Source organism: Phallusia mammillata, chromosome 6 (assembly GCF_965637545.1).
Source record: "Phallusia mammillata chromosome 6, kaPhaMamm4.hap1.1, whole genome shotgun sequence".
NCBI classification, from domain to species: domain Eukaryota; kingdom Metazoa; phylum Chordata; class Ascidiacea; order Phlebobranchia; family Ascidiidae; genus Phallusia; species Phallusia mammillata.
Window position 1 is genome coordinate 14,329,366 of NC_137257.1, and position 27,821 is coordinate 14,357,186.

A 27,821-nucleotide genomic window follows, 5' to 3' on the forward strand; every position below is an offset into this window, starting at 1 on the left:
CTTTCGCAAGGGTTTAGGTGGCTCTGAAAAGAGCCGTTTTGGTTGTTGGTGTGCCGCTTCTTACGCGCGCTCCCCGCGGATGCGGCGTGCGAGCTGGATGTCCTTTGGCATGATGGTGACGCGCTTGGCGTGGATCGCGCACAAGTTGGTGTCCTCGAAGAGGCCGACCAGGTAGGCCTCGCTGGCCTCCTGCAGAGCCATCACGGCGCTGCTCTGGAAGCGCAGGTCGGTCTTGAAGTCCTGAGCGATCTCGCGCACCAGCCGCTGGAAGGGCAGCTTGCGGATGAGAAGCTCGGTCGACTTCTGGTAACGCCTGATCTCACGGAGGGCCACAGTTCCTGGCCTGTACCGATGGGGCTTCTTCACGCCCCCGGTAGCCGGCGCGCTCTTGCGAGCGGCCTTGGTGGCCAGTTGCTTACGTGGCGCCTTGCCTCCGGTCGACTTGCGAGCTGTTTGCTTGGTACGTGCCATTCTACTCTGTCTCGTTGCTACCGCGCCGGCTGCTGCTGTCAGACTGATGAGCCGAAAGCTTTCGGTGGGACTTTTATACCTTCGGGGACTCGCGCCCATTGGTTTGCCAAATTCCGACTCGGCCAATCAGCGCTTTGATCTCGCCGCACCGGCCAAGCGGCCGGCCGCGAAACGAGTGTATTTCTGCGCAAAAACGAGCGCCGCCAAGGCCCCGGGCCTGGCCTAGCCTAGCCGCCCCTTCTCGCAAAATTCTCTCCCGCCAAGTATGGGTGGCCCTGAAAAGGGCCGATTTTGTTGTTGTTGCCGCTTGTGACAAGTCCGAAAGGTGCTGGCAGCCTAGCCTCCGAAGCCGTACAGGGTGCGTCCCTGGCGTTTCAGGGCGTAGACGACGTCCAATGCCGTGACCGTCTTCCTCTTGGCGTGCTCGGTGTAGGTGACAGCGTCGCGGATCACGTTCTCGAGGAAGACCTTGAGCACGCCGCGAGTCTCCTCGTAGATGAGACCCGAAATTCGCTTGACTCCGCCACGGCGGGCAAGACGCCTGATCGCAGGCTTGGTAATGCCCTGGATGTTGTCACGCAGCACCTTCCTGTGCCTCTTCGCGCCTCCCTTTCCCAATCCTTTGCCACCTTTGCCGCGTCCTGACATGATGACGATAACGTTGTTGTTTCCGTTGTGGTGCGTCTCCAGGCCCGCCTCCGGCTTATAAAGTATGAAAACGAACGTAAGCGAAGCGAATATGCACAATATGTCCGCATTCGGCGCAGCGGAGCCATGGCTCGGCAACGAATGGTAGGAATTTCAGTTTCGAAAGGCTAAGTGCGACTGGCGCGCGCAAAACACGAGTTGTTTTTCCCTTTGCGAAAGTGTGGGTGGCCCTGAAAAGAGCCGTTTTTGTTGCGCGCGGAAAATCTACCGCGCTCCGCTCTACTTCTTGGTCGCCTTCTTGGCGGCAGGCTTTTTGGCCTGCTTCTTGGCTGCCGGTTTCTTCGCCTTCACAGCCGTCTTCTTGGGTGACTTCTTAGCCGCCGCAGCCGGGGCCCTTTTCGCTTGCTTGGCCGCCTTCTTGGGTGACGACTTCTTGCCCGCCGCCGCCTTCTTGGCAGGCGCTTTTTTGGCGGCCGGCTTCTTTTTCGGGGACTTCTTCGCGTCCTTCTTGGCTGCGGCCGCCTTGGGCTTGTCCGCCTTCTTGCCGGCTGCTGCCTTGGGCTTCTTCTTCTTCTTGCCCTCGCCGGCCTGCGGCTTCACGAGCTTGAAGGAGCCGGACGCGCCGGTGCCCTTGGTGCGTGCCAACTGGCCCTTTTCGGCAAGGCGCCGCAGCGCCAGCTTGATATGGCTGTCGGCCGAGTCACCCACCTTGTAGTTGGCCTTGATGTACTTGGCGATCGCCTGGCGCGACGAGCCGCCCCTCTCCTTCAGCTGCGCGATGGCAGCGCTGATCATCTCCTGGTATGTGGGGTGCGCCTTGGGCGCGGCCGCCTTCTTGCTGGCCTGCTTCTTTCCTGCGCTCTTCGCGTCGGACATTTTGATTTCTGCTAGTGACTGACTGACTGACTGACAAAGAAATGACGTTTGCCGGTCGAGCGGCTTCGACGCGTATTTGTACGGCGTGTCCGCACTAACGCGAAACGACGTTTCGGAAAGCCCGCCGACGGTGCGGGTGCTACTTGCTGTTTGTGCTTGAATCGCCTAAACGCGGGCCTGCCCAAGCGCGGCCCCAGGTCGCTCGGCGTCGGCCTGTGCCCTGTCGAGGAGCGTAGCGCTCAGGGCGCACGCCAGCGCAATTGCAGACCGGCACCGCGCCGCCGCGCTCCACGGGGGGCTCAGGAGCGAGGCGGCAAGGTGTGCGGTGCGCCCGGTCGAGTGCAGGCGTGGCCTTCACGCGGGCGTGGGCCCGGGTGGGACGGATTCAGGCGATTTCTCTTGTCGAAAACGCAAGTCCCAGGTGGCCCGGAGCTCGTGGCACCGGGCACTGTCCGGTGCGGTGGTGCGGGTCGAAGTGGTGGGGCCGCCAAGGCCGCGGGTTAGTACAGGTTGGGCCCGGCGCGTGCGCAGCAGGGGTCACGCCGCTGGTCGGGCCACCAGAGCGAAAGAGAGAGGGCCGAAAGTGAGACAGCACGCGTGTTTGGTTGTTTGGTTGTTTGCCTTGGCCCTTGGCCTCGCGCCCGTTGATTGCGTTTTGTCGACGCATTTGCACGGGTTCGGCTCGTCGGTGGGGCGGGTGGCGCCTGACGGTTGTCGTTAGTTCGCCGGTCGGCTTGCTGCACCACGTTTCAGTATTTTGTTTCGCCAGTTTGCGCGGCTTTTGCGGTTCGATGCGCGCGTGGGTATTGGCAGGAGGCGAAATCGTGCGGCGCACGTAAAGCCGAGCGCGCGGTGTTGCCGCTTTGTCCATCTTTTCCTATTTCTCTGGCTTGCGGCAGGTTATGACGCACTTGTGTTCCTTTTAATGGCTGTAAAATCGTTCGCGGTCTGGGGTTTTTCCCTCGGGCTACTGGTTGAGTTTCGGTTCGGCGAGGTCGGGTCGTTTTTTTTCCGAGTGGCAGCGGAACTGAACTGGGCTGGCAACGGCGCAGTTTTGGGGGCATTGAAAACAAACAGTGTTTGCCTGTCGACTCGACTCGCGAAAAAGCGGCTAGATCGAGGGTGGTCCCAACGCTGAAGTGGCCAACACAAAAAGCAAAGTGCGCTTTGCCGTGGCGGCGGTACATTGTGCGCAACGACATTTTTTGGTTTTTGTTTTTTCTTGTTGGCACGGAGCAAAATGAGAAGGGAAAAAAAAGCAAAAAAACAGAAACGACAAGAAAGTCGGCAAAGCAGGCCTTTCGGCGCTCGCGATTGATTCTCTCCCTGAACGATCGGGTGGCTCTGAAAAGAGCCGTTTTGGTTGGCGGCGGCGGCGGCGCTCGCTGAGGATGAGGCCCCCCGCGGCGGCGCTTGCTGCTGGTGGTGGTGGCTTGCTTACTTGGAGCTGGTGTACTTGGTGACGGCCTTGGTGCCTTCGGACACCGCGTGCTTGGCCAATTCGCCGGGCAGGAGCAGACGGACCGAGGTCTGGATCTCGCGGCTGCTGATGGTCGACCGCTTGTTGTAGAGCGACAGGCGCGACGCCTCGCCGGCGATGCGCTCGAACACGTCGTTGACGAACGAGTTCATGATGCCCATCGCCCGGCTCGAGATGCCGGTGTCGGGGTGCACCTGCTTCAACACCTTGTAAATGTAGATGCTGAAGGTCTCGCGTCTGCGCTTTCGCCGCTTCTTGGTCTTGTCGGCCGGCGCGGCCTTCTTCACTGCCTTCTTGGTGCCTTTGCTAGCTGCCATGCTGCTGCTCACTGAATTTCTTTCGAAAGGAAACGAACTGAGCGGCTCTCCGGCCACCGCGGGCATTTATAGGCGCTCCATGCAAATGAGGCGTCCGTCCTCCCGACGAGCGGCGCTCCCGGGAGCAAAAGGAAACAATGGCCCCTTGTGGTCGAGTCGTGATCCGAGCGTGATCGGAGTGCGAGAGAATTTCGACAAAGGCGAGAGCTATAAAAGGAGAAGGGCGGCGAGTGGCAGGCATTCGACCTTGTTTGGTTTGTCATTCGCTCAGCTAAGCAGGCAAACAATCAGCAGTCAGCAATATGTCAGGACGTGGTAAAGGTGGCGGTAAGTCCAAGGCAAAGCCCAAAAGCCGATCGTCGCGCGCTGGACTGCAGTTCCCGGTCGGTCGTGTGCACAGGCTTCTGCGCAACGGCAACTACTCGGACCGGGTGGGAGCTGGCGCGCCCGTGTATCTGGCCGCGGTGCTTGAATACCTTAGCGCCGAGGTTCTCGAGTTGGCCGGCAACGCAGCCCGCGACAACAAGAAGACCCGCATCATCCCGCGCCACCTGCAGTTGGCCATCCGCAACGACGAGGAGCTGAACAAGCTGCTCAGCGGAGTCACCGTTGCGCAGGGCGGCGTCCTGCCCAATATCCAGGCCGTCCTTCTGCCAAAGAAGACCTCCAAGAAAGCCTAAATCGTCGCCCCTGTCTCGTACGTGGTGCAAACCGAAAAACGGCTCTTTTCAGAGCCACCCGAATTTTTCGCAAAAGAGATTTCAAGATGGCCGCCCCCCCCCCCCGCTGCGGCCCGGGACCGTGCATTGCTCGCCCCGAACGAATGTCTTCCTTGTAGCCTTTGCCCAATTTTTGCGATGGCAAACTATTTCGACCAATTGAAACCGCATTCCAATTTCACAACACAGCCCTACATGACGTCACTGTGCACCCTGTTGCCTTTGTCGTCGAGTTCGACCAGGGCTCCGGCTCCGGGCGAAACGAGCCTTTAATGTGCGTCATTCATGCTCCAGCGAGCAACTGTCCTCGCGCAATTGAATTTCACCCAACGAAACGAAATGCCATTTCGAAACACGGCAAAAGAGACTAGCCGGCGGCGGCCATGTTCCTGTTTTTGCCGCGCACATCGCAGGCAAGCGTACTTACTTACGCCGTAAAAAAATGGCACGACGCGCCGGCCCCCGAAACAAGTCAAGTATCTCTTTCGCAAGGGTTTAGGTGGCTCTGAAAAGAGCCGTTTTGGTTGTTGGTGTGCCGCTTCTTACGCGCGCTCCCCGCGGATGCGGCGTGCGAGCTGGATGTCCTTTGGCATGATGGTGACGCGCTTGGCGTGGATCGCGCACAAGTTGGTGTCCTCGAAGAGGCCGACCAGGTAGGCCTCGCTGGCCTCCTGCAGAGCCATCACGGCGCTGCTCTGGAAGCGCAGGTCGGTCTTGAAGTCCTGAGCGATCTCGCGCACCAGCCGCTGGAAGGGCAGCTTGCGGATGAGAAGCTCGGTCGACTTCTGGTAACGCCTGATCTCACGGAGGGCCACAGTTCCTGGCCTGTACCGATGGGGCTTCTTCACGCCCCCGGTAGCCGGCGCGCTCTTGCGAGCGGCCTTGGTGGCCAGTTGCTTACGTGGCGCCTTGCCTCCGGTCGACTTGCGAGCTGTTTGCTTGGTACGTGCCATTCTACTCTGTCTCGTTGCTACCGCGCCGGCTGCTGCTGTCAGACTGATGAGCCGAAAGCTTTCGGTGGGACTTTTATACCTTCGGGGACTCGCGCCCATTGGTTTGCCAAATTCCGACTCGGCCAATCAGCGCTTTGATCTCGCCGCACCGGCCAAGCGGCCGGCCGCGAAACGAGTGTATTTCTGCGCAAAAACGAGCGCCGCCAAGGCCCCGGGCCTGGCCTAGCCTAGCCGCCCCTTCTCGCAAAATTCTCTCCCGCCAAGTATGGGTGGCCCTGAAAAGGGCCGATTTTGTTGTTGTTGCCGCTTGTGACAAGTCCGAAAGGTGCTGGCAGCCTAGCCTCCGAAGCCGTACAGGGTGCGTCCCTGGCGTTTCAGGGCGTAGACGACGTCCAATGCCGTGACCGTCTTCCTCTTGGCGTGCTCGGTGTAGGTGACAGCGTCGCGGATCACGTTCTCGAGGAAGACCTTGAGCACGCCGCGAGTCTCCTCGTAGATGAGACCCGAAATTCGCTTGACTCCGCCACGGCGGGCAAGACGCCTGATCGCAGGCTTGGTAATGCCCTGGATGTTGTCACGCAGCACCTTCCTGTGCCTCTTCGCGCCTCCCTTTCCCAATCCTTTGCCACCTTTGCCGCGTCCTGACATGATGACGATAACGTTGTTGTTTCCGTTGTGGTGCGTCTCCAGGCCCGCCTCCGGCTTATAAAGTATGAAAACGAACGTAAGCGAAGCGAATATGCACAATATGTCCGCATTCGGCGCAGCGGAGCCATGGCTCGGCAACGAATGGTAGGAATTTCAGTTTCGAAAGGCTAAGTGCGACTGGCGCGCGCAAAACACGAGTTGTTTTTCCCTTTGCGAAAGTGTGGGTGGCCCTGAAAAGAGCCGTTTTTGTTGCGCGCGGAAAATCTACCGCGCTCCGCTCTACTTCTTGGTCGCCTTCTTGGCGGCAGGCTTTTTGGCCTGCTTCTTGGCTGCCGGTTTCTTCGCCTTCACAGCCGTCTTCTTGGGTGACTTCTTAGCCGCCGCAGCCGGGGCCCTTTTCGCTTGCTTGGCCGCCTTCTTGGGTGACGACTTCTTGCCCGCCGCCGCCTTCTTGGCAGGCGCTTTTTTGGCGGCCGGCTTCTTTTTCGGGGACTTCTTCGCGTCCTTCTTGGCTGCGGCCGCCTTGGGCTTGTCCGCCTTCTTGCCGGCTGCTGCCTTGGGCTTCTTCTTCTTCTTGCCCTCGCCGGCCTGCGGCTTCACGAGCTTGAAGGAGCCGGACGCGCCGGTGCCCTTGGTGCGTGCCAACTGGCCCTTTTCGGCAAGGCGCCGCAGCGCCAGCTTGATATGGCTGTCGGCCGAGTCACCCACCTTGTAGTTGGCCTTGATGTACTTGGCGATCGCCTGGCGCGACGAGCCGCCCCTCTCCTTCAGCTGCGCGATGGCAGCGCTGATCATCTCCTGGTATGTGGGGTGCGCCTTGGGCGCGGCCGCCTTCTTGCTGGCCTGCTTCTTTCCTGCGCTCTTCGCGTCGGACATTTTGATTTCTGCTAGTGACTGACTGACTGACTGACAAAGAAATGACGTTTGCCGGTCGAGCGGCTTCGACGCGTATTTGTACGGCGTGTCCGCACTAACGCGAAACGACGTTTCGGAAAGCCCGCCGACGGTGCGGGTGCAACTTGCTGTTTGTGCTTGAATCGCCTAAACGCGGGCCTGCCCAAGCGCGGCCCCAGGTCGCTCGGCGTCGGCCTGTGCCCTGTCGAGGAGCGTAGCGCTCAGGGCGCACGCCAGCGCAATTGCAGACCGGCACCGCGCCGCCGCGCTCCACGGGGGGCTCAGGAGCGAGGCGGCAAGGTGTGCGGTGCGCCCGGTCGAGTGCAGGCGTGGCCTTCACGCGGGCGTGGGCCCGGGTGGGACGGATTCAGGCGATTTCTCTTGTCGAAAACGCAAGTCCCAGGTGGCCCGGAGCTCGTGGCACCGGGCACTGTCCGGTGCGGTGGTGCGGGTCGAAGTGGTGGGGCCGCCAAGGCCGCGGGTTAGTACAGGTTGGGCCCGGCGCGTGCGCAGCAGGGGTCACGCCGCTGGTCGGGCCACCAGAGCGAAAGAGAGAGGGCCGAAAGTGAGACAGCACGCGTGTTTGGTTGTTTGGTTGTTTGCCTTGGCCCTTGGCCTCGCGCCCGTTGATTGCGTTTTGTCGACGCATTTGCACGGGTTCGGCTCGTCGGTGGGGCGGGTGGCGCCTGACGGTTGTCGTTAGTTCGCCGGTCGGCTTGCTGCACCACGTTTCAGTATTTTGTTTCGCCAGTTTGCGCGGCTTTTGCGGTTCGATGCGCGCGTGGGTATTGGCAGGAGGCGAAATCGTGCGGCGCACGTAAAGCCGAGCGCGCGGTGTTGCCGCTTTGTCCATCTTTTCCTATTTCTCTGGCTTGCGGCAGGTTATGACGCACTTGTGTTCCTTTTAATGGCTGTAAAATCGTTCGCGGTCTGGGGTTTTTCCCTCGGGCTACTGGTTGAGTTTCGGTTCGGCGAGGTCGGGTCGTTTTTTTTCCGAGTGGCAGCGGAACTGAACTGGGCTGGCAACGGCGCAGTTTTGGGGGCATTGAAAACAAACAGTGTTTGCCTGTCGACTCGACTCGCGAAAAAGCGGCTAGATCGAGGGTGGTCCCAACGCTGAAGTGGCCAACACAAAAAGCAAAGTGCGCTTTGCCGTGGCGGCGGTACATTGTGCGCAACGACATTTTTTGGTTTTTGTTTTTTCTTGTTGGCACGGAGCAAAATGAGAAGGGAAAAAAAAGCAAAAAAACAGAAACGACAAGAAAGTCGGCAAAGCAGGCCTTTCGGCGCTCGCGATTGATTCTCTCCCTGAACGATCGGGTGGCTCTGAAAAGAGCCGTTTTGGTTGGCGGCGGCGGCGGCGCTCGCTGAGGATGAGGCCCCCCGCGGCGGCGCTTGCTGCTGGTGGTGGTGGCTTGCTTACTTGGAGCTGGTGTACTTGGTGACGGCCTTGGTGCCTTCGGACACCGCGTGCTTGGCCAATTCGCCGGGCAGGAGCAGACGGACCGAGGTCTGGATCTCGCGGCTGCTGATGGTCGACCGCTTGTTGTAGAGCGACAGGCGCGACGCCTCGCCGGCGATGCGCTCGAACACGTCGTTGACGAACGAGTTCATGATGCCCATCGCCCGGCTCGAGATGCCGGTGTCGGGGTGCACCTGCTTCAACACCTTGTAAATGTAGATGCTGAAGGTCTCGCGTCTGCGCTTTCGCCGCTTCTTGGTCTTGTCGGCCGGCGCGGCCTTCTTCACTGCCTTCTTGGTGCCTTTGCTAGCTGCCATGCTGCTGCTCACTGAATTTCTTTCGAAAGGAAACGAACTGAGCGGCTCTCCGGCCACCGCGGGCATTTATAGGCGCTCCATGCAAATGAGGCGTCCGTCCTCCCGACGAGCGGCGCTCCCGGGAGCAAAAGGAAACAATGGCCCCTTGTGGTCGAGTCGTGATCCGAGCGTGATCGGAGTGCGAGAGAATTTCGACAAAGGCGAGAGCTATAAAAGGAGAAGGGCGGCGAGTGGCAGGCATTCGACCTTGTTTGGTTTGTCATTCGCTCAGCTAAGCAGGCAAACAATCAGCAGTCAGCAATATGTCAGGACGTGGTAAAGGTGGCGGTAAGTCCAAGGCAAAGCCCAAAAGCCGATCGTCGCGCGCTGGACTGCAGTTCCCGGTCGGTCGTGTGCACAGGCTTCTGCGCAACGGCAACTACTCGGACCGGGTGGGAGCTGGCGCGCCCGTGTATCTGGCCGCGGTGCTTGAATACCTTAGCGCCGAGGTTCTCGAGTTGGCCGGCAACGCAGCCCGCGACAACAAGAAGACCCGCATCATCCCGCGCCACCTGCAGTTGGCCATCCGCAACGACGAGGAGCTGAACAAGCTGCTCAGCGGAGTCACCGTTGCGCAGGGCGGCGTCCTGCCCAATATCCAGGCCGTCCTTCTGCCAAAGAAGACCTCCAAGAAAGCCTAAATCGTCGCCCCTGTCTCGTACGTGGTGCAAACCGAAAAACGGCTCTTTTCAGAGCCACCCGAATTTTTCGCAAAAGAGATTTCAAGATGGCCGCCCCCCCCCCCCGCTGCGGCCCGGGACCGTGCATTGCTCGCCCCGAACGAATGTCTTCCTTGTAGCCTTTGCCCAATTTTTGCGATGGCAAACTATTTCGACCAATTGAAACCGCATTCCAATTTCACAACACAGCCCTACATGACGTCACTGTGCACCCTGTTGCCTTTGTCGTCGAGTTCGACCAGGGCTCCGGCTCCGGGCGAAACGAGCCTTTAATGTGCGTCATTCATGCTCCAGCGAGCAACTGTCCTCGCGCAATTGAATTTCACCCAACGAAACGAAATGCCATTTCGAAACACGGCAAAAGAGACTAGCCGGCGGCGGCCATGTTCCTGTTTTTGCCGCGCACATCGCAGGCAAGCGTACTTACTTACGCCGTAAAAAAATGGCACGACGCGCCGGCCCCCGAAACAAGTCAAGTATCTCTTTCGCAAGGGTTTAGGTGGCTCTGAAAAGAGCCGTTTTGGTTGTTGGTGTGCCGCTTCTTACGCGCGCTCCCCGCGGATGCGGCGTGCGAGCTGGATGTCCTTTGGCATGATGGTGACGCGCTTGGCGTGGATCGCGCACAAGTTGGTGTCCTCGAAGAGGCCGACCAGGTAGGCCTCGCTGGCCTCCTGCAGAGCCATCACGGCGCTGCTCTGGAAGCGCAGGTCGGTCTTGAAGTCCTGAGCGATCTCGCGCACCAGCCGCTGGAAGGGCAGCTTGCGGATGAGAAGCTCGGTCGACTTCTGGTAACGCCTGATCTCACGGAGGGCCACAGTTCCTGGCCTGTACCGATGGGGCTTCTTCACGCCCCCGGTAGCCGGCGCGCTCTTGCGAGCGGCCTTGGTGGCCAGTTGCTTACGTGGCGCCTTGCCTCCGGTCGACTTGCGAGCTGTTTGCTTGGTACGTGCCATTCTACTCTGTCTCGTTGCTACCGCGCCGGCTGCTGCTGTCAGACTGATGAGCCGAAAGCTTTCGGTGGGACTTTTATACCTTCGGGGACTCGCGCCCATTGGTTTGCCAAATTCCGACTCGGCCAATCAGCGCTTTGATCTCGCCGCACCGGCCAAGCGGCCGGCCGCGAAACGAGTGTATTTCTGCGCAAAAACGAGCGCCGCCAAGGCCCCGGGCCTGGCCTAGCCTAGCCGCCCCTTCTCGCAAAATTCTCTCCCGCCAAGTATGGGTGGCCCTGAAAAGGGCCGATTTTGTTGTTGTTGCCGCTTGTGACAAGTCCGAAAGGTGCTGGCAGCCTAGCCTCCGAAGCCGTACAGGGTGCGTCCCTGGCGTTTCAGGGCGTAGACGACGTCCAATGCCGTGACCGTCTTCCTCTTGGCGTGCTCGGTGTAGGTGACAGCGTCGCGGATCACGTTCTCGAGGAAGACCTTGAGCACGCCGCGAGTCTCCTCGTAGATGAGACCCGAAATTCGCTTGACTCCGCCACGGCGGGCAAGACGCCTGATCGCAGGCTTGGTAATGCCCTGGATGTTGTCACGCAGCACCTTCCTGTGCCTCTTCGCGCCTCCCTTTCCCAATCCTTTGCCACCTTTGCCGCGTCCTGACATGATGACGATAACGTTGTTGTTTCCGTTGTGGTGCGTCTCCAGGCCCGCCTCCGGCTTATAAAGTATGAAAACGAACGTAAGCGAAGCGAATATGCACAATATGTCCGCATTCGGCGCAGCGGAGCCATGGCTCGGCAACGAATGGTAGGAATTTCAGTTTCGAAAGGCTAAGTGCGACTGGCGCGCGCAAAACACGAGTTGTTTTTCCCTTTGCGAAAGTGTGGGTGGCCCTGAAAAGAGCCGTTTTTGTTGCGCGCGGAAAATCTACCGCGCTCCGCTCTACTTCTTGGTCGCCTTCTTGGCGGCAGGCTTTTTGGCCTGCTTCTTGGCTGCCGGTTTCTTCGCCTTCACAGCCGTCTTCTTGGGTGACTTCTTAGCCGCCGCAGCCGGGGCCCTTTTCGCTTGCTTGGCCGCCTTCTTGGGTGACGACTTCTTGCCCGCCGCCGCCTTCTTGGCAGGCGCTTTTTTGGCGGCCGGCTTCTTTTTCGGGGACTTCTTCGCGTCCTTCTTGGCTGCGGCCGCCTTGGGCTTGTCCGCCTTCTTGCCGGCTGCTGCCTTGGGCTTCTTCTTCTTCTTGCCCTCGCCGGCCTGCGGCTTCACGAGCTTGAAGGAGCCGGACGCGCCGGTGCCCTTGGTGCGTGCCAACTGGCCCTTTTCGGCAAGGCGCCGCAGCGCCAGCTTGATATGGCTGTCGGCCGAGTCACCCACCTTGTAGTTGGCCTTGATGTACTTGGCGATCGCCTGGCGCGACGAGCCGCCCCTCTCCTTCAGCTGCGCGATGGCAGCGCTGATCATCTCCTGGTATGTGGGGTGCGCCTTGGGCGCGGCCGCCTTCTTGCTGGCCTGCTTCTTTCCTGCGCTCTTCGCGTCGGACATTTTGATTTCTGCTAGTGACTGACTGACTGACTGACAAAGAAATGACGTTTGCCGGTCGAGCGGCTTCGACGCGTATTTGTACGGCGTGTCCGCACTAACGCGAAACGACGTTTCGGAAAGCCCGCCGACGGTGCGGGTGCTACTTGCTGTTTGTGCTTGAATCGCCTAAACGCGGGCCTGCCCAAGCGCGGCCCCAGGTCGCTCGGCGTCGGCCTGTGCCCTGTCGAGGAGCGTAGCGCTCAGGGCGCACGCCAGCGCAATTGCAGACCGGCACCGCGCCGCCGCGCTCCACGGGGGGCTCAGGAGCGAGGCGGCAAGGTGTGCGGTGCGCCCGGTCGAGTGCAGGCGTGGCCTTCACGCGGGCGTGGGCCCGGGTGGGACGGATTCAGGCGATTTCTCTTGTCGAAAACGCAAGTCCCAGGTGGCCCGGAGCTCGTGGCACCGGGCACTGTCCGGTGCGGTGGTGCGGGTCGAAGTGGTGGGGCCGCCAAGGCCGCGGGTTAGTACAGGTTGGGCCCGGCGCGTGCGCAGCAGGGGTCACGCCGCTGGTCGGGCCACCAGAGCGAAAGAGAGAGGGCCGAAAGTGAGACAGCACGCGTGTTTGGTTGTTTGGTTGTTTGCCTTGGCCCTTGGCCTCGCGCCCGTTGATTGCGTTTTGTCGACGCATTTGCACGGGTTCGGCTCGTCGGTGGGGCGGGTGGCGCCTGACGGTTGTCGTTAGTTCGCCGGTCGGCTTGCTGCACCACGTTTCAGTATTTTGTTTCGCCAGTTTGCGCGGCTTTTGCGGTTCGATGCGCGCGTGGGTATTGGCAGGAGGCGAAATCGTGCGGCGCACGTAAAGCCGAGCGCGCGGTGTTGCCGCTTTGTCCATCTTTTCCTATTTCTCTGGCTTGCGGCAGGTTATGACGCACTTGTGTTCCTTTTAATGGCTGTAAAATCGTTCGCGGTCTGGGGTTTTTCCCTCGGGCTACTGGTTGAGTTTCGGTTCGGCGAGGTCGGGTCGTTTTTTTTCCGAGTGGCAGCGGAACTGAACTGGGCTGGCAACGGCGCAGTTTTGGGGGCATTGAAAACAAACAGTGTTTGCCTGTCGACTCGACTCGCGAAAAAGCGGCTAGATCGAGGGTGGTCCCAACGCTGAAGTGGCCAACACAAAAAGCAAAGTGCGCTTTGCCGTGGCGGCGGTACATTGTGCGCAACGACATTTTTTGGTTTTTGTTTTTTCTTGTTGGCACGGAGCAAAATGAGAAGGGAAAAAAAAGCAAAAAAACAGAAACGACAAGAAAGTCGGCAAAGCAGGCCTTTCGGCGCTCGCGATTGATTCTCTCCCTGAACGATCGGGTGGCTCTGAAAAGAGCCGTTTTGGTTGGCGGCGGCGGCGGCGCTCGCTGAGGATGAGGCCCCCCGCGGCGGCGCTTGCTGCTGGTGGTGGTGGCTTGCTTACTTGGAGCTGGTGTACTTGGTGACGGCCTTGGTGCCTTCGGACACCGCGTGCTTGGCCAATTCGCCGGGCAGGAGCAGACGGACCGAGGTCTGGATCTCGCGGCTGCTGATGGTCGACCGCTTGTTGTAGAGCGACAGGCGCGACGCCTCGCCGGCGATGCGCTCGAACACGTCGTTGACGAACGAGTTCATGATGCCCATCGCCCGGCTCGAGATGCCGGTGTCGGGGTGCACCTGCTTCAACACCTTGTAAATGTAGATGCTGAAGGTCTCGCGTCTGCGCTTTCGCCGCTTCTTGGTCTTGTCGGCCGGCGCGGCCTTCTTCACTGCCTTCTTGGTGCCTTTGCTAGCTGCCATGCTGCTGCTCACTGAATTTCTTTCGAAAGGAAACGAACTGAGCGGCTCTCCGGCCACCGCGGGCATTTATAGGCGCTCCATGCAAATGAGGCGTCCGTCCTCCCGACGAGCGGCGCTCCCGGGAGCAAAAGGAAACAATGGCCCCTTGTGGTCGAGTCGTGATCCGAGCGTGATCGGAGTGCGAGAGAATTTCGACAAAGGCGAGAGCTATAAAAGGAGAAGGGCGGCGAGTGGCAGGCATTCGACCTTGTTTGGTTTGTCATTCGCTCAGCTAAGCAGGCAAACAATCAGCAGTCAGCAATATGTCAGGACGTGGTAAAGGTGGCGGTAAGTCCAAGGCAAAGCCCAAAAGCCGATCGTCGCGCGCTGGACTGCAGTTCCCGGTCGGTCGTGTGCACAGGCTTCTGCGCAACGGCAACTACTCGGACCGGGTGGGAGCTGGCGCGCCCGTGTATCTGGCCGCGGTGCTTGAATACCTTAGCGCCGAGGTTCTCGAGTTGGCCGGCAACGCAGCCCGCGACAACAAGAAGACCCGCATCATCCCGCGCCACCTGCAGTTGGCCATCCGCAACGACGAGGAGCTGAACAAGCTGCTCAGCGGAGTCACCGTTGCGCAGGGCGGCGTCCTGCCCAATATCCAGGCCGTCCTTCTGCCAAAGAAGACCTCCAAGAAAGCCTAAATCGTCGCCCCTGTCTCGTACGTGGTGCAAACCGAAAAACGGCTCTTTTCAGAGCCACCCGAATTTTTCGCAAAAGAGATTTCAAGATGGCCGCCCCCCCCCCCCGCTGCGGCCCGGGACCGTGCATTGCTCGCCCCGAACGAATGTCTTCCTTGTAGCCTTTGCCCAATTTTTGCGATGGCAAACTATTTCGACCAATTGAAACCGCATTCCAATTTCACAACACAGCCCTACATGACGTCACTGTGCACCCTGTTGCCTTTGTCGTCGAGTTCGACCAGGGCTCCGGCTCCGGGCGAAACGAGCCTTTAATGTGCGTCATTCATGCTCCAGCGAGCAACTGTCCTCGCGCAATTGAATTTCACCCAACGAAACGAAATGCCATTTCGAAACACGGCAAAAGAGACTAGCCGGCGGCGGCCATGTTCCTGTTTTTGCCGCGCACATCGCAGGCAAGCGTACTTACTTACGCCGTAAAAAAATGGCACGACGCGCCGGCCCCCGAAACAAGTCAAGTATCTCTTTCGCAAGGGTTTAGGTGGCTCTGAAAAGAGCCGTTTTGGTTGTTGGTGTGCCGCTTCTTACGCGCGCTCCCCGCGGATGCGGCGTGCGAGCTGGATGTCCTTTGGCATGATGGTGACGCGCTTGGCGTGGATCGCGCACAAGTTGGTGTCCTCGAAGAGGCCGACCAGGTAGGCCTCGCTGGCCTCCTGCAGAGCCATCACGGCGCTGCTCTGGAAGCGCAGGTCGGTCTTGAAGTCCTGAGCGATCTCGCGCACCAGCCGCTGGAAGGGCAGCTTGCGGATGAGAAGCTCGGTCGACTTCTGGTAACGCCTGATCTCACGGAGGGCCACAGTTCCTGGCCTGTACCGATGGGGCTTCTTCACGCCCCCGGTAGCCGGCGCGCTCTTGCGAGCGGCCTTGGTGGCCAGTTGCTTACGTGGCGCCTTGCCTCCGGTCGACTTGCGAGCTGTTTGCTTGGTACGTGCCATTCTACTCTGTCTCGTTGCTACCGCGCCGGCTGCTGCTGTCAGACTGATGAGCCGAAAGCTTTCGGTGGGACTTTTATACCTTCGGGGACTCGCGCCCATTGGTTTGCCAAATTCCGACTCGGCCAATCAGCGCTTTGATCTCGCCGCACCGGCCAAGCGGCCGGCCGCGAAACGAGTGTATTTCTGCGCAAAAACGAGCGCCGCCAAGGCCCCGGGCCTGGCCTAGCCTAGCCGCCCCTTCTCGCAAAATTCTCTCCCGCCAAGTATGGGTGGCCCTGAAAAGGGCCGATTTTGTTGTTGTTGCCGCTTGTGACAAGTCCGAAAGGTGCTGGCAGCCTAGCCTCCGAAGCCGTACAGGGTGCGTCCCTGGCGTTTCAGGGCGTAGACGACGTCCAATGCCGTGACCGTCTTCCTCTTGGCGTGCTCGGTGTAGGTGACAGCGTCGCGGATCACGTTCTCGAGGAAGACCTTGAGCACGCCGCGAGTCTCCTCGTAGATGAGACCCGAAATTCGCTTGACTCCGCCACGGCGGGCAAGACGCCTGATCGCAGGCTTGGTAATGCCCTGGATGTTGTCACGCAGCACCTTCCTGTGCCTCTTCGCGCCTCCCTTTCCCAATCCTTTGCCACCTTTGCCGCGTCCTGACATGATGACGATAACGTTGTTGTTTCCGTTGTGGTGCGTCTCCAGGCCCGCCTCCGGCTTATAAAGTATGAAAACGAACGTAAGCGAAGCGAATATGCACAATATGTCCGCATTCGGCGCAGCGGAGCCATGGCTCGGCAACGAATGGTAGGAATTTCAGTTTCGAAAGGCTAAGTGCGACTGGCGCGCGCAAAACACGAGTTGTTTTTCCCTTTGCGAAAGTGTGGGTGGCCCTGAAAAGAGCCGTTTTTGTTGCGCGCGGAAAATCTACCGCGCTCCGCTCTACTTCTTGGTCGCCTTCTTGGCGGCAGGCTTTTTGGCCTGCTTCTTGGCTGCCGGTTTCTTCGCCTTCACAGCCGTCTTCTTGGGTGACTTCTTAGCCGCCGCAGCCGGGGCCCTTTTCGCTTGCTTGGCCGCCTTCTTGGGTGACGACTTCTTGCCCGCCGCCGCCTTCTTGGCAGGCGCTTTTTTGGCGGCCGGCTTCTTTTTCGGGGACTTCTTCGCGTCCTTCTTGGCTGCGGCCGCCTTGGGCTTGTCCGCCTTCTTGCCGGCTGCTGCCTTGGGCTTCTTCTTCTTCTTGCCCTCGCCGGCCTGCGGCTTCACGAGCTTGAAGGAGCCGGACGCGCCGGTGCCCTTGGTGCGTGCCAACTGGCCCTTTTCGGCAAGGCGCCGCAGCGCCAGCTTGATATGGCTGTCGGCCGAGTCACCCACCTTGTAGTTGGCCTTGATGTACTTGGCGATCGCCTGGCGCGACGAGCCGCCCCTCTCCTTCAGCTGCGCGATGGCAGCGCTGATCATCTCCTGGTATGTGGGGTGCGCCTTGGGCGCGGCCGCCTTCTTGCTGGCCTGCTTCTTTCCTGCGCTCTTCGCGTCGGACATTTTGATTTCTGCTAGTGACTGACTGACTGACTGACAAAGAAATGACGTTTGCCGGTCGAGCGGCTTCGACGCGTATTTGTACGGCGTGTCCGCACTAACGCGAAACGACGTTTCGGAAAGCCCGCCGACGGTGCGGGTGCTACTTGCTGTTTGTGCTTGAATCGCCTAAACGCGGGCCTGCCCAAGTGCGGCCCCAGGTCGCTCGGCGTCGGCCTGTGCCCTGTCGAGGAGCGTAGCGCTCAGGGCGCACGCCAGCGCAATTGCAGACCGGCACCGCGCCGCCGCGCTCCACGGGGGGCTCAGGAGCGAGGCGGCAAGGTGTGCGGTGCGCCCGGTCGAGTGCAGGCGTGGCCTTCACGCGGGCGTGGGCCCGGGTGGGACGGATTCAGGCGATTTCTCTTGTCGAAAACGCAAGTCCCAGGTGGCCCGGAGCTCGTGGCACCGGGCACTGTCCGGTGCGGTGGTGCGGGTCGAAGTGGTGGGGCCGCCAAGGCCGCGGGTTAGTACAGGTTGGGCCCGGCGCGTGCGCAGCAGGGGTCACGCCGCTGGTCGGGCCACCAGAGCGAAAGAGAGAGGGCCGAAAGTGAGACAGCACGCGTGTTTGGTTGTTTGGTTGTTTGCCTTGGCCCTTGGCCTCGCGCCCGTTGATTGCGTTTTGTCGACGCATTTGCACGGGTTCGGCTCGTCGGTGGGGCGGGTGGCGCCTGACGGTTGTCGTTAGTTCGCCGGTCGGCTTGCTGCACCACGTTTCAGTATTTTGTTTCGCCAGTTTGCGCGGCTTTTGCGGTTCGATGCGCGCGTGGGTATTGGCAGGAGGCGAAATCGTGCGGCGCACGTAAAGCCGAGCGCGCGGTGTTGCCGCTTTGTCCATCTTTTCCTATTTCTCTGGCTTGCGGCAGGTTATGACGCACTTGTGTTCCTTTTAATGGCTGTAAAATCGTTCGCGGTCTGGGGTTTTTCCCTCGGGCTACTGGTTGAGTTTCGGTTCGGCGAGGTCGGGTCGTTTTTTTTCCGAGTGGCAGCGGAACTGAACTGGGCTGGCAACGGCGCAGTTTTGGGGGCATTGAAAACAAACAGTGTTTGCCTGTCGACTCGACTCGCGAAAAAGCGGCTAGATCGAGGGTGGTCCCAACGCTGAAGTGGCCAACACAAAAAGCAAAGTGCGCTTTGCCGTGGCGGCGGTACATTGTGCGCAACGACATTTTTTGGTTTTTGTTTTTTCTTGTTGGCACGGAGCAAAATGAGAAGGGAAAAAAAAGCAAAAAAACAGAAACGACAAGAAAGTCGGCAAAGCAGGCCTTTCGGCGCTCGCGATTGATTCTCTCCCTGAACGATCGGGTGGCTCTGAAAAGAGCCGTTTTGGTTGGCGGCGGCGGCGGCGCTCGCTGAGGATGAGGCCCCCCGCGGCGGCGCTTGCTGCTGGTGGTGGTGGCTTGCTTACTTGGAGCTGGTGTACTTGGTGACGGCCTTGGTGCCTTCGGACACCGCGTGCTTGGCCAATTCGCCGGGCAGGAGCAGACGGACCGAGGTCTGGATCTCGCGGCTGCTGATGGTCGACCGCTTGTTGTAGAGCGACAGGCGCGACGCCTCGCCGGCGATGCGCTCGAACACGTCGTTGACGAACGAGTTCATGATGCCCATCGCCCGGCTCGAGATGCCGGTGTCGGGGTGCACCTGCTTCAACACCTTGTAAATGTAGATGCTGAAGGTCTCGCGTCTGCGCTTTCGCCGCTTCTTGGTCTTGTCGGCCGGCGCGGCCTTCTTCACTGCCTTCTTGGTGCCTTTGCTAGCTGCCATGCTGCTGCTCACTGAATTTCTTTCGAAAGGAAACGAACTGAGCGGCTCTCCGGCCACCGCGGGCATTTATAGGCGCTCCATGCAAATGAGGCGTCCGTCCTCCCGACGAGCGGCGCTCCCGGGAGCAAAAGGAAACAATGGCCCCTTGTGGTCGAGTCGTGATCCGAGCGTGATCGGAGTGCGAGAGAATTTCGACAAAGGCGAGAGCTATAAAAGGAGAAGGGCGGCGAGTGGCAGGCATTCGACCTTGTTTGGTTTGTCATTCGCTCAGCTAAGCAGGCAAACAATCAGCAGTCAGCAATATGTCAGGACGTGGTAAAGGTGGCGGTAAGTCCAAGGCAAAGCCCAAAAGCCGATCGTCGCGCGCTGGACTGCAGTTCCCGGTCGGTCGTGTGCACAGGCTTCTGCGCAACGGCAACTACTCGGACCGGGTGGGAGCTGGCGCGCCCGTGTATCTGGCCGCGGTGCTTGAATACCTTAGCGCCGAGGTTCTCGAGTTGGCCGGCAACGCAGCCCGCGACAACAAGAAGACCCGCATCATCCCGCGCCACCTGCAGTTGGCCATCCGCAACGACGAGGAGCTGAACAAGCTGCTCAGCGGAGTCACCGTTGCGCAGGGCGGCGTCCTGCCCAATATCCAGGCCGTCCTTCTGCCAAAGAAGACCTCCAAGAAAGCCTAAATCGTCGCCCCTGTCTCGTACGTGGTGCAAACCGAAAAACGGCTCTTTTCAGAGCCACCCGAATTTTTCGCAAAAGAGATTTCAAGATGGCCGCCCCCCCCCCCCGCTGCGGCCCGGGACCGTGCATTGCTCGCCCCGAACGAATGTCTTCCTTGTAGCCTTTGCCCAATTTTTGCGATGGCAAACTATTTCGACCAATTGAAACCGCATTCCAATTTCACAACACAGCCCTACATGACGTCACTGTGCACCCTGTTGCCTTTGTCGTCGAGTTCGACCAGGGCTCCGGCTCCGGGCGAAACGAGCCTTTAATGTGCGTCATTCATGCTCCAGCGAGCAACTGTCCTCGCGCAATTGAATTTCACCCAACGAAACGAAATGCCATTTCGAAACACGGCAAAAGAGACTAGCCGGCGGCGGCCATGTTCCTGTTTTTGCCGCGCACATCGCAGGCAAGCGTACTTACTTACGCCGTAAAAAAATGGCACGACGCGCCGGCCCCCGAAACAAGTCAAGTATCTCTTTCGCAAGGGTTTAGGTGGCTCTGAAAAGAGCCGTTTTGGTTGTTGGTGTGCCGCTTCTTACGCGCGCTCCCCGCGGATGCGGCGTGCGAGCTGGATGTCCTTTGGCATGATGGTGACGCGCTTGGCGTGGATCGCGCACAAGTTGGTGTCCTCGAAGAGGCCGACCAGGTAGGCCTCGCTGGCCTCCTGCAGAGCCATCACGGCGCTGCTCTGGAAGCGCAGGTCGGTCTTGAAGTCCTGAGCGATCTCGCGCACCAGCCGCTGGAAGGGCAGCTTGCGGATGAGAAGCTCGGTCGACTTCTGGTAACGCCTGATCTCACGGAGGGCCACAGTTCCTGGCCTGTACCGATGGGGCTTCTTCACGCCCCCGGTAGCCGGCGCGCTCTTGCGAGCGGCCTTGGTGGCCAGTTGCTTACGTGGCGCCTTGCCTCCGGTCGACTTGCGAGCTGTTTGCTTGGTACGTGCCATTCTACTCTGTCTCGTTGCTACCGCGCCGGCTGCTGCTGTCAGACTGATGAGCCGAAAGCTTTCGGTGGGACTTTTATACCTTCGGGGACTCGCGCCCATTGGTTTGCCAAATTCCGACTCGGCCAATCAGCGCTTTGATCTCGCCGCACCGGCCAAGCGGCCGGCCGCGAAACGAGTGTATTTCTGCGCAAAAACGAGCGCCGCCAAGGCCCCGGGCCTGGCCTAGCCTAGCCGCCCCTTCTCGCAAAATTCTCTCCCGCCAAGTATGGGTGGCCCTGAAAAGGGCCGATTTTGTTGTTGTTGCCGCTTGTGACAAGTCCGAAAGGTGCTGGCAGCCTAGCCTCCGAAGCCGTACAGGGTGCGTCCCTGGCGTTTCAGGGCGTAGACGACGTCCAATGCCGTGACCGTCTTCCTCTTGGCGTGCTCGGTGTAGGTGACAGCGTCGCGGATCACGTTCTCGAGGAAGACCTTGAGCACGCCGCGAGTCTCCTCGTAGATGAGACCCGAAATTCGCTTGACTCCGCCACGGCGGGCAAGACGCCTGATCGCAGGCTTGGTAATGCCCTGGATGTTGTCACGCAGCACCTTCCTGTGCCTCTTCGCGCCTCCCTTTCCCAATCCTTTGCCACCTTTTTTTTTTTTTTTTTTTTTTTTTTTTTTTTTTTTTATTCGAGCGCTTAACTCGCTACGAAAAAAGAAACACGATACAAGAACAAAATACGTCAACAAAAAAAAGGGGAGAGACAGAGAATTAATAGTTTACAAGGGTGGGTGGGTACAATAGGTGGGTGTTTAGCGTATCTTTCTGTATAGATTAAGAAGGGTATAAATTAGAATAGTGTGCGCGCGTAGTGTAACTTGAGGGGAATAAAGGAAAAAAAAATAATAATAATAATAAATAAATAAATAAATGAATAAATAAATAAATAAATAAAAGATACGAAGAAAGGTCAGATACATGGAAGTCGTACACACAGCAACGAAGTAAACAAAGACGATAGAAAAATAAAGAAAGGGGGAATTTTAAAGCTAGAAATAGTAGTAGCGGCGTAAAGTAAACAAAGACAATAGAAAACATACGAGGGGAAATTTAAGGATAGAAATAGTGGCTACGGCGTAAAGTAAACAAAGACAATAGAAAACTTACGAGGGGAATTTTAAAGATAGAACTAGTGGATACAGCGAAAGGTAAACAACGACAATAGAAAACATACGATGAGATTTTAAATATAGAGATAGTAAATAGGGCGAAAAGTAAACAAACACAATAGAGATCATACAAGGGGATTTTTTTACGCAAAGAGGAATGTAAACAAAGGCGGTAGAATTCTAACGAAAATACGGGGATATTTTTTTAATTTAACACGAAAGGAAGAAACACAGAGGCAGTACATAACGAGGCTGTTTTACGTGTGCAAACAGGAGAAAAAACACATTCAATCGCAGAGAAGTGCCCAAAGGCGCAAAAATACACAAAGGCGCAAAACAACTACACAAAGTGGAGATAGGCGTAGCATAATTTCTTGTTATACAAAGTGTTACACGCAATAGAAGGGATAAGTCTTGTTTTTATCTAAATGGGAGGACAAAAAGCCGTATGGTATATTTACACGCGGATTTGCAAAAACACGTAAAGAATAGATTTATGCAAAATGAATTTTTGGGATACGCAATATAAATACAATAAATAGTGCGTGAAACTCGTGTTGAAGCACAGTAAAGGTTCTGGGGCTTGGCGCGACAGCTAATTCTTTATTATTTTATATTTTTATCAAATTGATAGCTTTAACGGCGTTGGCCATGACCTCCAAGTGGATAGAGTTTGGCCTGTTCCGCTGGATAGAAAGTTTAGAGTGTAAAGAGCGGATTAGGGATCGGGCTAGGTCTTTGTCAAGTGTGGGGCTGATGGAGTGGGTTTCGGCTTTTATTTTGTTACGGGTTTTCCATATCGCATGGGAGAGGGTTGAATTCAGTAGGGATATAAGTGTGTGTTCGGATGCTGAAGGGTGGTCGGGTTTAATAAATTCATAGTGGGAGGGGGTGTCAAAGTAGGTGGTTGGATTTCCGGTTGTTTTGGTGAAGATTTTTTTTGCAAGGGTGAGGAGGCTTTGTATTTGGGGGCAGGTGTGGAAAAGGTGGTCGTAGGTTTCGAAATGGGTGTTGCAAAGGTAGCAGTTTGTGTCCTTGTCAAGAAAGAATATGGTGAATTTACAGTGTAGGGGTAGGGTTTTTTGTTTGAGTCGGTAGTTGAAGGTTTTAATGTAGTTGGGGTGAATTGGGTGGTGGATGAGGGACCAATCGGTGGGATTCGTGGGGTCGGGGTCAGGGTTGACTAATCTAGTGTAGAGTGGTTTGGATTTTGGGGATAACAGTTCGGATTGTGTTGGGTTCAGTTTTGCAAGTAGCGACAAGGTGGTCTGGTAAAAGGGGGAAGGTTTGTTTGAGTGGGGAAGGTAGTTTCTGGTGCGGAGGTTAAAAAGTCTGGAGATGGGGTGTCCAACGTGGTACTCGAGTAGGGAAAGCTGGGGTGTTGTCGGGGTATCAAAAATTCTGTGCAAGAGGTATTTCCGTAGGGGTGCAAGAAAAAAAATGTCTGTGTATAAGGGAATGTTGGCGACGTCGTAACCACCAAGGTCACGACGTGCGGATAGGGTTTTTATTGGGAGGGGAGGATTTGGGTAGGCTGAAATGAAGTCTACCACAATGCCATCGACTGTTTCTCGCTGCGTGGGTGGAAGTGGGTAGGTTCGTGCCAGGTATGAGAGTTTGGGGAGAAGCAGGGTTTTGGTTAAAATGCTCTTGGCGTCGTAGGTGAGGAAAGGGTGTTTGAGGGACGTGGAGGTTTCTTTAAGGGAGCAGATGGCGTTTCTCCATGCTGCGGTGATGGATTTGGGGTGGCCGATGGGAATGTTGAGAGGGGTGATTACAGTCGGGTTCCAGTTGATATCGGGGAGGTTTGGAGAGTTTGGGGGGCAGAGGGTAGCAATCGCCTGGGTTTTGGTGGGGTTTAGGGCTAAGCCGGTAATCAGGGTGAAACGGGATATTAATTGAAAGGATGTTTCTAGGGAATGGGAGCCGGCCACCGCAAGGGTGACGTCGTCCGCAAAGGCGATTGCTTTTGGTGTGTTTCGACAAGGGGCTGGGACAGGTGATATCGGAGGGTGGTTTTGGATGGCAGCGAGTAATGGGTCGATGGCAATCAGGAAGAGGGTCAAGCTCAGCGGGTCGCCTTGCCGGACACCTCTCCTGATCGGGAAGCCCGTTGTGGCAAAACCATTGAGGAGGGTGTGTGAGTAAGCGGTGGTCTGCAGAGAAAGAATGTAATTGACAAAGGTAGGGGGAAAACGTTTTCGGGTAAGTTGTAATTTTAACCAGGTGTAGGAAATGGAGTCAAAGGCTTTTTGGAAGTCGAGCGAAACAAAAAAGGAATCAGAGGAACGGGATGTGGCTTCATGAAATAGGTCGCGGAGGAGGGTTGTGGCGTCGGAGGTGGTCGAATTGGGTTGTGCAAATTGGTTTTGGGAAACTATCTGGGAAAGGAAGGGTTTGATGCGGAGGTTTAGGGTTTTTTGTAGTATTTTTAGGTCGGCGTTCAGGAGGGATATGGGGCGGTAGTTTGTGAGGAGGGATGGGTTGTTCTTCTTGTGGATTAGGGTGAGGTGTCCAAGGTTGAATTCTAAAGGGGTATAGGCGTTGAGGTACGCGTAGTCCAGGGCTTGGGTGAGGTCAGCCCCGATTAGGTCCCAGTAGAGCGAGTAAAACTCGATACTGAGACCGTCGGGACCCGGGGTTTTGCCGTTTGGGAAAAGGGATATGGTATTTTTTATTTCGCTTTTCGATAATGGTTGGGATAGGGATTGGGTTTGGTCTTCCGGTATGGGGTTGAGTGGTTGTTTCAAAAAGATATTGTCCGGGGGTGGGATAGGTTTGTTTTGGTCCGAGTAGAGGTCTGTGAAAAAGCGGTGAGTATGGGAAAGCATTTCCTTGGGTGTGGTTAGGGGAAGTCCAAGGTCGTTTTCCAGTTCGGTTATCGGGGGGTGTCGTTTGGAGGGGAGGAGTTGTGAGTAAAGGGTTTTGTCTGCCATGTGTTTGAAATGGGGGTCAGAAGCGAGGGATTTAATTAGATGGGATCGGGCGGTGTCGAGGTGGAGAGTTGCGAGGGATTTTTTTACAGCAAGGAAGGTTTTGTAGTTTTCAGAGGAAGGGTCGTCGTTGAGGGTTTGCCGAAGGGTGTTAAGTTGGGTCTGGAGGTTGTGGGTATGGGTACGCTGTTCTTGGGCAATTCGTTTTGAGTGGGTTTGGATAAGTTTTTTGAATTTTACTTTAAGGGTCAACCAGAAGTCCAAGGGATTGGGGTGGAATGGGGCAAGGGTTTTCCATACGGGGTAAAGTTGTCGGAGGTGTTTTTGGAAGTGAGGATCGTGAAGGGTGTTGACGTTGTTTTTCCAAGTGCCTCTGCCCCTGGGTGGGGCAGAGACTAGGTTCAGGGTAAGGATTACAAGGTCGTGGTCTGAAAGGGATGTTGGGAGGAAGGTGTGTTGTTTTGGGGTGAGGGCTGGAGATATGTAAATGCGGTCGATTCGGGATTGGGTGTTAGGTGCTCGACGGGTGAATTGGCGTAGGGTGGGGTGGAGTAACCGAAAAGAGTCCTGCAGGTGAAAGGTTGCTAGAAGGTTCTGTAGTGTTTTATTAGGAGGGTGGGTATGGCTGGGGGGATATCTGTCAAGAGAGGGGTTTTCTACACAGTTGAAGTCGCCGGTTAGGATGATAGGGTGGGGTGAATTAATGTAAGGGTATAGTGAGTCGAAAAAGGTGTTGCGGGCTTGATGACTTTTACTGCCGGAGGGTGCATAAATGTTTACGATATGGATGGTGTGGGTTCGGGTAGATATGTCGGTCGTAATAATACGACCGGTGGAGTCAGAAATAGAATTTAGAATGGAAATACTAGAGGAGTTTAGAAGAACTGCGACACCGCCGCTGGCTGAGCCTTTGTGCGGTGCCGAGTTTAAGAGGATGGGGCCGGAAGTCCATTCGGACTTCCACAGGGATTCGGTTTGGGGGGTAGAGTGGGTTTCTTGGAGGCAAAAAAGGTCAAAGTTTAAAGAGGACAGATGACGGAACAGGGCGTGGCGTTTGGAGGCCTGGCCTATGCCGTTTACATTCAGCGTACAGATTTTTAGATAACTGGTCGGCGCCATTTTAACGTTTGAATGAAAAGGGGAACAATAAGGTAACACAGTTTTTTTTAAAAAAAGGTGGCGTTAAAATCTGACGGTATGCGAGCTTTGCATGAGCAGAGAATTCGTTCATCGCGCGCTAAATTGTAACAATTTCCGCAAGTGCATTGTATTAGTAGTCTTTTACACTTTTTATTGGTACACTGCGATGGGCTTTTATAGTTCTGTTCTGTGGCGAAAGTGCCACATTTGCACTTAATGTGCATTGTGCCGCACAAACAACGCATGTTTCTACCTTCGTATGCTGTAAGGCAGCAATTTGTCCGGTTCTTCGGCGGTGTCGCTGCTGGTCGTTTCCTCCTCCGGACGATCTTGTATCCTTCCTCCTGTGGGGTGATGATCTCCTCTGGAAGCGATGTGTTCGGAAGGGGGACGACCCCTTCCTCATTTTCTTGGGTAATCCTGGGTGTTGAGGTCGTGGGCGCACTTGGCGCAGGCCCAGGAGAACCGGCTTGCTCAACCATATTTGGGAGCTTCGACCGCGGACTCCTGGGGTTGGTAGTTGGACCACCGACTCGCTCGACCTTTTCAGGGAGCACCTGTCGCGAGGTCAATGGAGGGGCCGACGTTGTTGTCTCCTCCTCGTCGTTGTTCTTCTTCTGACCACCGACTCGCTCGACCTGATCAGGGAGCACCTGTCGCGAGGTCTGGGGAGGGGATGTTGTTGCGATCTCCTCCGTATCCTTCTTCTGACCACCGACTCGCTCGACCTGATCAGGGAGCACCTGTCGCGAGGTCTGGGGAGGGGATGTTGTTGCGATCTCCTCCGTATCCTTCTTCTGACCACCGACTCGCTCGACCTGATCAGGGAGCACCTGTCGCGAGGTCTGGGGAGGGGATGTTGTTGCGATCTCCTCCGTTTCCGTGGCTAGACCACCGACTCGCTCAACCTGACCAGGGAGCACCTGTCGCGAGGTCTGGGGAGGGGATGTTGTTCCGATCTCCTCCGGTGCTTCAGCTGGAACATCAGGCTGTTCTTGGGTTTGCTGGGCCTGACGCTCCAGCAGCGACGGGCATTCCTCCTTCTTATGGCCTACGATCTGACAATAGGCACAAGCCCGTGGTTGGCCAGTGTAGAACATTAACACTGACCACTTTCCTAGAAAGATGCTTTCTGGGATGGGGCTTTCCGCGAGAACGGATCTCTTCATAAAGAAAGCCCGTTTCCCCAGAGACTTGCTCATCGGGTCTTTAACTCTGTAAGAACGCTCGACTGGAGCGTACGTTCTGTCCAGATAATCCACGATTTCTCGCATATCAATCCCTGGGGGACAGCGAGACATGACAACCTTCACTAGATTGTCAGCGTAGGCTGTGGCGTAATCCGCCCTTTGGCTGTTGGTCAGGGCGACCGCTAGATCTTTGGCCTTCGTCTCCGTGCTACAATAAAAAGTAACTCGGCCCTTCGGCAGTTGAATGATGCCGTCCAAGTCGGCTCGAAAATTGAACCTGATAGCCCGTAAAACTTCGTAAATCTCCTGTCTTTTCAGGCCAGGGTTAAAGCGGGCTTCCACCTCGACATTTCGGTCGAAAGCGAAAGGCTCTTGACCTTCATTTGCAGTGGTGGCTGTGGGAGCCAAACTCTTCTTTGTGGCGGCAGCGTAGGACATACTGGGCTGCTGTAAAAGCCACAACAAGAACTAGCCTCAAACAAAGAAAAGGCTGCACCAACCGGTGTCAAGTTGCACGAACCCGTGTGAAAGCGGGAAACAGCAACAAGCGGCTTCTCTAAACAAAGAAAACCTTCCTCGAACCGCTTGCAAGCGGACAAGAACAATGAAATTTCTGGGAAAACTTGTAAACAAGTTACCCACATGAAAATAACAAAAGCTGCCTCAAATCCAAAACTGAAAACAAGGCTGCAGGGTAGTCCTGAAAAGGACTCTTTATGTGTGTTCAATTCACCCAGAAAAAAGTGAAGAGAACGGACTATCTAAACAAAAATGTTACAAGAACAAACTCGTCTGGTTAGTAAAAGAATCGAAATCTATCAATAGCCTTTACTGTATCCTGATGATCTGTTCGACGATAACGTTGTTGTTTCCCTTGTGGTGCGTCTCCAGGCCCGCCTCCGGCTTATAAAGTATGAAAACGAACGTAAGCGAAGCGAATATGCACAATATGTCCGCATTCGGCGC

At 56.8% G+C, this 27,821-nt stretch overlaps 22 protein-coding genes across 22 annotated transcripts in view; 5 read left to right on the forward strand and 17 right to left on the reverse strand.

Annotated features, from left to right (window-relative positions):
- Window positions 1-27,821, forward strand: part of LOC145232755 (uncharacterized) — an 83,294-nt gene that overhangs the window by 19,493 nt on the left and 35,980 nt on the right. The gene's annotated exons all lie outside the window — the stretch shown is intronic.
- LOC145234360 (histone H3) lies at window positions 61-471 on the reverse strand. Its single transcript, XM_080099096.1, has one exon. The coding sequence runs from the start codon at window positions 469-471 to the stop codon at window positions 61-63; it is 411 nt and encodes a 136-aa protein (XP_079955222.1).
- Window positions 747-1,270, reverse strand: LOC145234717 (histone H4). Its single transcript, XM_080099442.1, has one exon. It carries the CDS (start codon window positions 1,117-1,119, stop codon window positions 808-810), a length of 312 nt encoding a protein of 103 aa, XP_079955568.1. The 5' UTR covers window positions 1,120-1,270; the 3' UTR covers window positions 747-807.
- Window positions 1,341-2,061, reverse strand: LOC145234718 (uncharacterized). Its single transcript, XM_080099443.1, has one exon. It carries the CDS (start codon window positions 1,993-1,995, stop codon window positions 1,399-1,401), a length of 597 nt encoding a protein of 198 aa, XP_079955569.1. The 5' UTR covers window positions 1,996-2,061; the 3' UTR covers window positions 1,341-1,398.
- LOC145234720 (histone H2B.2-like) lies at window positions 3,144-3,858 on the reverse strand. The gene has a single exon (XM_080099446.1). It carries the CDS (start codon window positions 3,856-3,858, stop codon window positions 3,433-3,435), a length of 426 nt encoding a protein of 141 aa, XP_079955572.1. The 3' UTR covers window positions 3,144-3,432.
- LOC145234361 (histone H2A) lies at window positions 4,095-4,472 on the forward strand. The gene has a single exon (XM_080099097.1). The coding sequence runs from the start codon at window positions 4,095-4,097 to the stop codon at window positions 4,470-4,472; it is 378 nt and encodes a 125-aa protein (XP_079955223.1).
- Window positions 5,054-5,464, reverse strand: LOC145234363 (histone H3). The gene has a single exon (XM_080099098.1). The coding sequence runs from the start codon at window positions 5,462-5,464 to the stop codon at window positions 5,054-5,056; it is 411 nt and encodes a 136-aa protein (XP_079955224.1).
- LOC145234721 (histone H4) lies at window positions 5,740-6,263 on the reverse strand. Its single transcript, XM_080099447.1, has one exon. It carries the CDS (start codon window positions 6,110-6,112, stop codon window positions 5,801-5,803), a length of 312 nt encoding a protein of 103 aa, XP_079955573.1. The 5' UTR covers window positions 6,113-6,263; the 3' UTR covers window positions 5,740-5,800.
- Window positions 6,334-7,046, reverse strand: LOC145234723 (uncharacterized). The gene has a single exon (XM_080099449.1). The coding sequence runs from the start codon at window positions 6,986-6,988 to the stop codon at window positions 6,392-6,394; it is 597 nt and encodes a 198-aa protein (XP_079955575.1). The 5' UTR covers window positions 6,989-7,046; the 3' UTR covers window positions 6,334-6,391.
- LOC145234719 (histone H2B.2-like) lies at window positions 8,137-8,851 on the reverse strand. Its single transcript, XM_080099444.1, has one exon. It carries the CDS (start codon window positions 8,849-8,851, stop codon window positions 8,426-8,428), a length of 426 nt encoding a protein of 141 aa, XP_079955570.1. The 3' UTR covers window positions 8,137-8,425.
- Window positions 9,088-9,465, forward strand: LOC145234364 (histone H2A). The gene has a single exon (XM_080099099.1). It carries the CDS (start codon window positions 9,088-9,090, stop codon window positions 9,463-9,465), a length of 378 nt encoding a protein of 125 aa, XP_079955225.1.
- Window positions 10,047-10,457, reverse strand: LOC145234365 (histone H3). Its single transcript, XM_080099100.1, has one exon. It carries the CDS (start codon window positions 10,455-10,457, stop codon window positions 10,047-10,049), a length of 411 nt encoding a protein of 136 aa, XP_079955226.1.
- LOC145234722 (histone H4) lies at window positions 10,733-11,256 on the reverse strand. The gene has a single exon (XM_080099448.1). The coding sequence runs from the start codon at window positions 11,103-11,105 to the stop codon at window positions 10,794-10,796; it is 312 nt and encodes a 103-aa protein (XP_079955574.1). The 5' UTR covers window positions 11,106-11,256; the 3' UTR covers window positions 10,733-10,793.
- Window positions 11,327-12,047, reverse strand: LOC145234724 (uncharacterized). The gene has a single exon (XM_080099450.1). It carries the CDS (start codon window positions 11,979-11,981, stop codon window positions 11,385-11,387), a length of 597 nt encoding a protein of 198 aa, XP_079955576.1. The 5' UTR covers window positions 11,982-12,047; the 3' UTR covers window positions 11,327-11,384.
- Window positions 13,130-13,844, reverse strand: LOC145234725 (histone H2B.2-like). Its single transcript, XM_080099451.1, has one exon. The coding sequence runs from the start codon at window positions 13,842-13,844 to the stop codon at window positions 13,419-13,421; it is 426 nt and encodes a 141-aa protein (XP_079955577.1). The 3' UTR covers window positions 13,130-13,418.
- LOC145234366 (histone H2A) lies at window positions 14,081-14,458 on the forward strand. The gene has a single exon (XM_080099102.1). The coding sequence runs from the start codon at window positions 14,081-14,083 to the stop codon at window positions 14,456-14,458; it is 378 nt and encodes a 125-aa protein (XP_079955228.1).
- On the reverse strand, window positions 15,040-15,450 carry LOC145234367 (histone H3). The gene has a single exon (XM_080099103.1). It carries the CDS (start codon window positions 15,448-15,450, stop codon window positions 15,040-15,042), a length of 411 nt encoding a protein of 136 aa, XP_079955229.1.
- On the reverse strand, window positions 15,726-16,249 carry LOC145234726 (histone H4). Its single transcript, XM_080099452.1, has one exon. The coding sequence runs from the start codon at window positions 16,096-16,098 to the stop codon at window positions 15,787-15,789; it is 312 nt and encodes a 103-aa protein (XP_079955578.1). The 5' UTR covers window positions 16,099-16,249; the 3' UTR covers window positions 15,726-15,786.
- Window positions 16,320-17,038, reverse strand: LOC145234728 (uncharacterized). The gene has a single exon (XM_080099453.1). The coding sequence runs from the start codon at window positions 16,972-16,974 to the stop codon at window positions 16,378-16,380; it is 597 nt and encodes a 198-aa protein (XP_079955579.1). The 5' UTR covers window positions 16,975-17,038; the 3' UTR covers window positions 16,320-16,377.
- Window positions 18,123-18,837, reverse strand: LOC145232777 (histone H2B.2-like). Its single transcript, XM_080097453.1, has one exon. It carries the CDS (start codon window positions 18,835-18,837, stop codon window positions 18,412-18,414), a length of 426 nt encoding a protein of 141 aa, XP_079953579.1. The 3' UTR covers window positions 18,123-18,411.
- LOC145232792 (histone H2A) lies at window positions 19,074-19,451 on the forward strand. Its single transcript, XM_080097469.1, has one exon. The coding sequence runs from the start codon at window positions 19,074-19,076 to the stop codon at window positions 19,449-19,451; it is 378 nt and encodes a 125-aa protein (XP_079953595.1).
- LOC145234368 (histone H3) lies at window positions 20,033-20,443 on the reverse strand. Its single transcript, XM_080099104.1, has one exon. It carries the CDS (start codon window positions 20,441-20,443, stop codon window positions 20,033-20,035), a length of 411 nt encoding a protein of 136 aa, XP_079955230.1.

Excerpts from the sequence above, each read along its gene's own strand:
- LOC145234364 (XM_080099099.1), top strand. The coding sequence starts at position 9,088 with ATGTCAGGACGTGGTAAAGGTGGCGGTAAGTCCAAGGCAAAGCCCAAA.
- LOC145232777 (XM_080097453.1), bottom strand. The coding sequence starts at position 18,837 with ATGCCCGCGGTGGCCGGAGAGCCGCTCAGTTCGTTTCCTTTCGAAAGA.
- LOC145234361 (XM_080099097.1), top strand. The coding sequence starts at position 4,095 with ATGTCAGGACGTGGTAAAGGTGGCGGTAAGTCCAAGGCAAAGCCCAAA.
- LOC145234724 (XM_080099450.1), bottom strand. The coding sequence starts at position 11,981 with ATGTCCGACGCGAAGAGCGCAGGAAAGAAGCAGGCCAGCAAGAAGGCG.
- LOC145234726 (XM_080099452.1), bottom strand. The coding sequence starts at position 16,098 with ATGTCAGGACGCGGCAAAGGTGGCAAAGGATTGGGAAAGGGAGGCGCG.
- LOC145232792 (XM_080097469.1), top strand. The coding sequence starts at position 19,074 with ATGTCAGGACGTGGTAAAGGTGGCGGTAAGTCCAAGGCAAAGCCCAAA.
- LOC145234721 (XM_080099447.1), bottom strand. The coding sequence starts at position 6,112 with ATGTCAGGACGCGGCAAAGGTGGCAAAGGATTGGGAAAGGGAGGCGCG.
- LOC145234719 (XM_080099444.1), bottom strand. The coding sequence starts at position 8,851 with ATGCCCGCGGTGGCCGGAGAGCCGCTCAGTTCGTTTCCTTTCGAAAGA.
- LOC145234725 (XM_080099451.1), bottom strand. The coding sequence starts at position 13,844 with ATGCCCGCGGTGGCCGGAGAGCCGCTCAGTTCGTTTCCTTTCGAAAGA.
- LOC145234367 (XM_080099103.1), bottom strand. The coding sequence starts at position 15,450 with ATGGCACGTACCAAGCAAACAGCTCGCAAGTCGACCGGAGGCAAGGCG.
- LOC145234717 (XM_080099442.1), bottom strand. The coding sequence starts at position 1,119 with ATGTCAGGACGCGGCAAAGGTGGCAAAGGATTGGGAAAGGGAGGCGCG.
- LOC145234723 (XM_080099449.1), bottom strand. The coding sequence starts at position 6,988 with ATGTCCGACGCGAAGAGCGCAGGAAAGAAGCAGGCCAGCAAGAAGGCG.
- LOC145234365 (XM_080099100.1), bottom strand. The coding sequence starts at position 10,457 with ATGGCACGTACCAAGCAAACAGCTCGCAAGTCGACCGGAGGCAAGGCG.
- LOC145234722 (XM_080099448.1), bottom strand. The coding sequence starts at position 11,105 with ATGTCAGGACGCGGCAAAGGTGGCAAAGGATTGGGAAAGGGAGGCGCG.
- LOC145234718 (XM_080099443.1), bottom strand. The coding sequence starts at position 1,995 with ATGTCCGACGCGAAGAGCGCAGGAAAGAAGCAGGCCAGCAAGAAGGCG.
- LOC145234366 (XM_080099102.1), top strand. The coding sequence starts at position 14,081 with ATGTCAGGACGTGGTAAAGGTGGCGGTAAGTCCAAGGCAAAGCCCAAA.
- LOC145234368 (XM_080099104.1), bottom strand. The coding sequence starts at position 20,443 with ATGGCACGTACCAAGCAAACAGCTCGCAAGTCGACCGGAGGCAAGGCG.
- LOC145234728 (XM_080099453.1), bottom strand. The coding sequence starts at position 16,974 with ATGTCCGACGCGAAGAGCGCAGGAAAGAAGCAGGCCAGCAAGAAGGCG.
- LOC145234360 (XM_080099096.1), bottom strand. The coding sequence starts at position 471 with ATGGCACGTACCAAGCAAACAGCTCGCAAGTCGACCGGAGGCAAGGCG.
- LOC145234720 (XM_080099446.1), bottom strand. The coding sequence starts at position 3,858 with ATGCCCGCGGTGGCCGGAGAGCCGCTCAGTTCGTTTCCTTTCGAAAGA.
- LOC145234363 (XM_080099098.1), bottom strand. The coding sequence starts at position 5,464 with ATGGCACGTACCAAGCAAACAGCTCGCAAGTCGACCGGAGGCAAGGCG.